We start from the raw sequence: 7,326 nt of genomic DNA on the forward strand, positions 1-7,326 counted from the left end.
ACCTCGTGGTCAAACCAAACAGACCACAAACGTGAAACAAAATCAAGCCCTGTTCGGCTTACTGCTGGTTCGACTTCTTTTTTCAGCCGGAACAGTATTTTTCCCTCACAACAATTCAGCCAGAACAATATTTTTCAGCCAGTTTCAGACCAACGAACGGGGCCTCAATTGATATGCACACACCCACTCAAAAAAAATGATATGCACACACATAAAGAACAGTTTTGCAAAATTAGTATAGTACAATATCAAAGGGGAAAAATAACTCTATGGAATATAAAGTACTCGCTTGCTAATCGCTCGCAATTTCTTTACGTTGTCCCAAATCTTACAACAATGTAGGAAGGCAGATTTCTGCACGTAAAAAAGAAACCGGCAGCATACCCCCTTGGCATGCTCCAACGAAAGAATGAATCTCAGATACTCAAAGGATCCAAGGAATTTACAGGAGAGAACAAGTACCTCCCTCTCTATGACAACCAACCTGCTCGGGTCGTTGCCAAAGGAACTTTGAAAACCAGTAACAATATACAGGATGATGTGCCGCCATATAAGATGGCTGCTGAGCACCTCAAGCAGCTGTTCAAAAGCAAACTCTATGGACCTTGCCCTCTGAATAAAAACTTGATTCTGCAGATTCCATCACTATGTGAAAGGCCTGTCTTGCTTTTTGTTGGGCTAAGCTGGCAGGTACCAGAAAACAAACACCTGCTACCTATTCCGTGCTTGGGAATCCTCAGAAGAGATACTGGAGTGAGGGGAGGGCTCAAGGCTCTCAGGCAGCTCCAATTGTGTGGGTAATAGGTTCAAAAAACTGCCATCAGAAGGCTGATCTTCACTATCAGCAGTCTCTGCACAGATGTTAAGTGAATGCAGTGTAAATGCTACGAAAAAAGCTGGCCACAAGAACTCACAAGAGAGTGGCTAGTTACCAAATAACGATTTGATGGTTGGTCGCTTTGGCTTGTTATTCTTTTTCTTCAGCTCAGCTGCAATGTCAATCAAAAAATAAAATACTTCAAAAGGATGTGCTATGCACAAACAATGCCCAAGCTTGGGAAGTATTCAACTAGGAACAAAGTGAAGGTGTGAAAAGTAGGAACTATATCCAACCAATTCCTGGAAGTTCAGGATCGTTCACAATTTCAAAGTTCTTGTAGGTATAACCAACAAAGTTCACGTCCTTGGAGGAAAGCATCTACACAAAGGAACAATTAATCAGTTACCATATCCAAAGATGCAAGGCTCAGCATTTAAGTTTTTAAATGCGATTGTGATTCTTGTGGTACAAAAAGAAAACATGATAATCATTCCTTTTCTTAGAAAAAAAAATCATTTCACATTTGGAAAGCAAAAGGGGTAATGGCTTTAAAGTGAAAACTTGATATGGCCTAAAAGTGAGATCCTAAGAGTGAAACCTCAATATGGCCAAAAAGTGGGGAAAGAAAACTGGATATTGAACTGCCCAGTTCCTCAGTTTGCTGATTTTTATACTTCGACCAAAGATTAACAATAGAAGTAAATGCATTCCTATCATCTCTAAAGCATTACCTTTCTCCAAGGACCCGCCTTTGATGAAGTTTGCATTGGAGGAGCAGTCTGTAACAATACCAAAAGGATAAAGGTAAGTACCCAGTAGCTTCTGGAGATTGGGCTACAATAGCAAGAGGTCAAGAAGTAAAATATATTATACACCATCATATTACCACATTTTACTGTCTCACAGTACATTGTCTCTACCATACCATACTCCCTCCTTTCCAAGTTTATAGAAAATGCATTAGAATCTAAAATATCGAGTTAATTTCATTAAATCCGCCATTAAACATTTCTTGATAGCACGTTTATTAATTGGTATATTTTTCTAGATATAAACTAGGTCTAGGTCAAAGTTAGAGAAGTTTGACTTAGGGCAAAACTAAAATGACCTATATTTGGAGGATAAGCAGGCAGGATGTAGAACGAGATTTACTGCAGCATTAGGCTATTTTTAATGAACAATTATGCATAGTTTTGACTTGATAGGACCAATATGGTAGATTAGATATTTGGCTTGTTATATCCTGAAAGCAAATACTTGCTAATCAATCTAATGTAGAGGACCTAGTATGCAGTACGCTATCGCTATGCACTCTTGTACTCTTGTCAACAAGCCAACTATACAAATAAGAATATCTCAGGATAGAAGGCGATATGCAAACTTCCAAAACATTTGAACTTCTGCGAATTACTCATGAATCACCTTTCGCCTGTCCAACAGAACACTAATCTATATAGAGAAATAGTTGGAATTGCGCAGCAGTATGATTGCATGAGAATAGCACCTCACCTCCTCAAACTTTTCAAAGTTTTGTGTGTCCAACTCATCATTAACCTCAGGAATGAAAGCTGCTTCCATCTGATATAGTTTCTCCCACTCAACACCTCCAAACCATGGATGTGCCTGCATAAACACATTGTGCTATCAATCATGAAATGTTCAACATTATGTAACACTGCAAATAATCTGTTAATGTGTACCTTTATCTCATGTGCACCTTTTGTTCCAAGTCTCTGATCCACATTACACAATAGCTTGCTAATGAGATCTTTAGCTTCTAGTGAAAGTCTGGCCTCTTCAGGGAATTTTAGATGACTTCTCCAATTCACTATCTGCAAATTGCAGTCGTGTAATGTGTAAGAAGAATCTGAAAGCAAAAGGTTTTTTTTTCTTGCAAGAACATGACCTAGAAGTATGCAACACTTGAATAACTGGCATAGAAACAACACATACCTTCCTACATGTTGACATTGGGTCTTCAGAATAAAATGGTGGATACCCCACAAGCATTTCGAACATTATTGCACCAAGTGACCACCTATGAAAACTCAATGTAAGCAAAAGGACAACATTGGATGTGTACTGCACAAGTTCATAAGATCAAACTAACCAATCACATTCCATTCCATATCCTTTCTTCAAAAGTACCTCGGGTGCAATGTAATCAGGTGTACCAACAGTAGAGTAAGCCTATAAATTTCATGAACCATGCACATAAATACAGAGTCAAGGATACGAAACAGAACCAGGCATGAGTTTTAAACAGATGACCACTCTGAACCATTCCATATGTAATGTACTGAGGACTACATTTCACCTTAGGCCTTGTTTGGATGCATGTGTATCCACTTCAATCCACATGTGTTGGAGTGGATTGGAATGGAACTTAGTTTAATTCCACTCCAATCCACTTCAACACATGTGGATTGAGATGAATACATGCGCATCCAAACAAGGCCTTAGGTCGAATGAAATTTAATTTTCTTCGTGTATCTATGCAGACTGCTCAGAGTTTGAAGACAATAATATCTTGAAACCTTTCACCTTTCATTCATAAATCATGTTTCACGTACATAATAATCGTACATGTATAGATGTTCTTGACTTCTTATAACCTAATTTTAGTACATTAGTGCTCTTTACAACTCCTAGCCTACCCAACTTGCTTCAGACTAAAAGGCTTTATTGTTGTCGTCACCGTTGTGCTCTCTATTACTAAATTGTGTATAAGAAATGTCACTGTAAAGCCTACACTGTGTAAAAAGGACTCTCCTTAGAACAAATTCATGTTGACAAGCAGATACAAGCTAATTTATTGTGTAGCAGAGTTGTGTATTGAAGTTAGCAACCAATATTTGAGTTGCCATATCTACAATGAAATGACAGGAGCCAAAATTTACATAGCTGGGCACCTACCAACATCCTCCGATTCTTCTGCCAATGTAGTAGTTGTTCCTGTTGTGTCCGCCTGGGGGCAGTAGAGTTACTGGATTGCTTATCACCATCTGATGATGGATTGGTGCTCTTACCTGCTGCATAGTCAAGGTCACTCAGATTTGGGAAGCTACTGCTATCTAGAGGTTTACATAAGCCGAAATCTGAAAGCTTCAAGTGGCCACTTCGGTCTAGCAACAAATTGTCAGGCTTGATATCCCTGGAAAGGTATAACAATGACTGAATAAAAAATTGCGATTAGATATACATTGGTTCTTATTATTCAATGTTACCTATGAATATAACTATGCTTGTGAATGGATTCAATTGCTAGTATTGTCTCTGCAACGTAAAACTTAGATTCATCCTCAGTCAGTGTGTCCTTGCGCATGAGTAAAGTCATCATGTCACCACCAGGAAGGTACTCCATAATGAGGTACAGAAACTCATCATCTTGAAATGAGCAGTACAGCTTAACAATATAAGCACTATCAACCTCTGCAAGGAGGTTCCTTTCGGCTCTCACATGTTCAACCTAAAAATAATGCATTAGAGAAAAGAAAAGCTAGCTTGATAACACGGTACAGTTACTAGAGTTAGCATCATGGAATACCTGTCCTCTTCGTAACATTTCAGACTTCTTAAGCTTTTTCATTGCATACACATTGGATGTAGCTTTTTCTCTACAAAGTCTCACCTGCAAAATATTAGAATGGGGTATAAAGTGGAGGTAAGCAGCAGGCAGACACAGAAAACAGACATTGTCTCTTTAGAGACCTGCATGTATTGCAAGAAAACTAAGATCGCTCGAAGTATTGAGTAAACTGATGTTCATTACAGAACACCCAACTATATTGTATCAAAGAGGATGACTCAAATATTTGTTACCTCCCCAAATGCACCTCTCCCAATAATGGTGAGTAATTCAAAGTCATCAACACCCATTTTATGCCTTCGTAGGCGCATGTATTCTGTCTCCTTTTTTTCTAAATCTTTCAGGATATTGTTTTGCTCCTCTTCAGATACATCTGCATCTGCTAGCTTCCTCTCCAACATCCAACGCCTATAATATAGGTTAATATCAGCATTGATCGCAGCAAACTTAACCGGAACTCAACAATGTATAGCAGAGGCATGATCCAAAAACAATATATAGCAGCAGTTTAATATGGCCTACAACGGTACTAAGGAAGATGAGCCGTCAACCATAAAATATGGCAAAAGGAGAATTGTGAATAGCCAAGAAAATAAGTCGCCCCTGCAAGAATTTTGGTGCTAAGACTCGTATGAATATAGACAGAACATCTAGATTTCATATCAAACTTCGGAAGCAGACTGCCAGTTGTACTTCCATAATCCATAATTCCATATGAAGCTGTATGTGCTAACAGTGCCCATGCAGACTACAGGGGGGCACTGAAATGAAGTTGGGGCTTATTTCAGCTGTCAACTAGTTACAATTCTATCCTCGTTCTTGACCATATAAGCTGTTATTTGTGTATGGTATGTTCCACCTTGTTGGGTTAATCTGTTTTCTCGGTACAAAGGAAAATTAGCAGTTCGTAAGCCTTTGCAAACAGATGAAATGTTAATAGGCCTACAGAACCCAGCTTCCCTAAAAATGGTATAGACAAGCTAGCTAACAATAGTAAATGATCACTTAGCAATTAACAGAAGACCGAGGCCAACTCAAAAGTTACAGAACTTGATAAATAGATCGATTTGGCAGCACCGAAGCCCGCTCAAATCACCCAGGCACACGCGCATTGCCATCACAGCAGGAAGGAGAGTGGAGTGGACTGGAATTGACTGACCTCTCCTTGCGCTCCTGGAGCGACTTCATCTGCGACTTGTAGTGGTTCTCGATGTACTGCTTGGCCGCCGCCACCTTCTGCTTGGTGGCGCTAGACAGCGCCTCCTCCTCCCCCGCCGCCGGAGCGGCCATCCTCACGGAGCCGCCGCCGCCGCCGTTGGGCGACGCCGGCGCCTTGGCGCCCCGCTCCCTGTCCTTGTCCCGCGGCTGCAGCTTCTGGAGCCAGCTCCGGGAGTAATCCATGGGGCGGGTTTCCGCGGGTGTCGGCGGCGGCGCGGCGGGATCGGATCAGCGCCGAGAAGGCGGCATTGGCGGGTGCGGCGGGGGGTGAGTTGAGTCAAGTGGATTGGGGTCCCGCTCCCGCCTGCGCCCGCGCGGGATCTCCGGATCTGGTGGTTGCGCTAGGGTTCGGCGCGGGAGGCACGGGCACGAGCGCCGCCGCGATTTGCTCTCGCGCTCCAGGCAAGTGGGCGCCGCTGCTGCTGCTGGTGGGCTTCGATTCCGCTTCGATTCGAAGCTGCTGCCTGCCTGCCTGCCGCGACTGCGACAGGAAGAAGCGAAAGCACGCGGCGGCCACGTTGGCCGAGGAGGGGAAAAAAAAGATTGGGACGCCCAATTGTTACGGCATGCTGTGCCTGTTTCTGTTTCGCATTCACAGCGTTCAAAAGTGGCGAGGGCGCGTGTTTCGTGCTTAAACCTCGGTATAAGAAAATTTTCGAATTGTAAACCCCTGTACTTATAGTTTATAATAAGGATAACTATTTATTTATTTTATGTAATAATAATGGGGATAGAAATTTGTACAGCGAACTTAGTGATCTAGTGCAGCTTTTGTGTCTCGTGCAGGTGCAACGCACAGCCGAACAAACCCTCCATGGTCCATCGTGTTATCTTGAACACATGAACTATGAATATTTGTGCACCATAAAGATGGAATATTCCATGTGTTAAAATGACATCACATTCGAAGTGTTTGTGCTGAGGAACCCCTTCATCCTAGATGAGACTATGAATTCATTTCTTAAATTTAGTGGAATGACTCCATTCCTTATACTAATACTAATTATTGATTTGTGAGTAACAAACTGACGATGCATCAACTTATTTCATTCCACCACCTAAACAGAAAAAAGTAAGAAATAAGTAGATGATGAGCTAACTTATTCTTGAAACTAAACACCCAAAGTGCCTGTTTTGACATTGCTCCTCTTCTAATAGCTCCTCACAAATCATAGCTCCTCTTTCATTATACCAATAACAGCTCTCCTCTTTGTACGTCAAAAAATAGGATCTCCTCTTCAGACGTTTAATACGGCTCCTTTGGCTACTCTGTCAAAGCTTTCGTAAGCGGGAGCTGTGCCAAACATGATCTTAAATTTTATTTATAAACTAATGAAACATTAATACTCCCCGACAACTAACAAAAGTGATTGAAATATTTTGAGAGGGAGACTATTTGATCCAAATATATTCGTAATATAAGTTTTCTTCTAGAAAATCGTGGCCATATGACTCTACCTCGTAGATCACAGGGAGCAATATTACACGGGAAACACAATAAAAACAGTTTAACAAGTTTATTGGTGGACTTGGCAGATACCACCAATCCTCCCCCCGCGCCTTCTCCCTCCCGAGGCGGCTCGGGGGCGACTCACCACCGCCCTTGAACTATGGTCCAACCGCCTACACCAAGCAGCAACACGGGGCGGCGGGACGCGCTGGAGCGAGCTGCAACGATGCGCGGCCGTCCGCGGCGGCG

The 7,326-nt window shown here is 41.9% G+C and overlaps 1 protein-coding gene across 1 annotated transcript; it reads right to left on the minus strand.

The window, feature by feature from the left end:
• Nucleotides 1-255: 255 nt before the first annotated feature.
• On the minus strand, nucleotides 256-6,131 carry LOC136508659 (uncharacterized). Its single transcript, XM_066503397.1, has 13 exons — nucleotides 5,569-6,131; nucleotides 4,643-4,817; nucleotides 4,368-4,451; nucleotides 4,048-4,289; nucleotides 3,737-3,974; nucleotides 2,931-3,010; nucleotides 2,774-2,858; nucleotides 2,521-2,652; nucleotides 2,330-2,443; nucleotides 1,552-1,599; nucleotides 1,114-1,198; nucleotides 933-989; nucleotides 256-851 (listed from the first exon to the last, which is right to left on the minus strand). The coding sequence occupies exons 1-13, from the start codon at nucleotides 5,808-5,810 to the stop codon at nucleotides 712-714; spliced, it is 1,722 nt and encodes a 573-aa protein (XP_066359494.1). The 5' UTR covers nucleotides 5,811-6,131; the 3' UTR covers nucleotides 256-711.
• Between the last annotated feature and the right edge of the window lie 1,195 nt (nucleotides 6,132-7,326).

This window comes from Miscanthus floridulus, chromosome 15 (genome assembly GCF_019320115.1).
Source record: "Miscanthus floridulus cultivar M001 chromosome 15, ASM1932011v1, whole genome shotgun sequence".
Taxonomy (NCBI): domain Eukaryota; kingdom Viridiplantae; phylum Streptophyta; class Magnoliopsida; order Poales; family Poaceae; genus Miscanthus; species Miscanthus floridulus.

Bases quoted from the DNA above. Each gene is read 5' to 3' on its own strand.
- LOC136508659 (XM_066503397.1), bottom strand. From the start codon at position 5,810: ATGGATTACTCCCGGAGCTGGCTCCAGAAGCTGCAGCCGCGGGACAAG. The intron at 4,452-4,642 runs GTAACAAATATT...AATATTTTGCAG, and splicing joins GGAGAGGTGCATTTGGGGAG to GTGAGACTTTGTAGAGAAAA. The intron at 4,290-4,367 runs GTATTCCATGAT...CATTATTTTTAG, and splicing joins AAATGTTACGAAGAGGACAG to GTTGAACATGTGAGAGCCGA.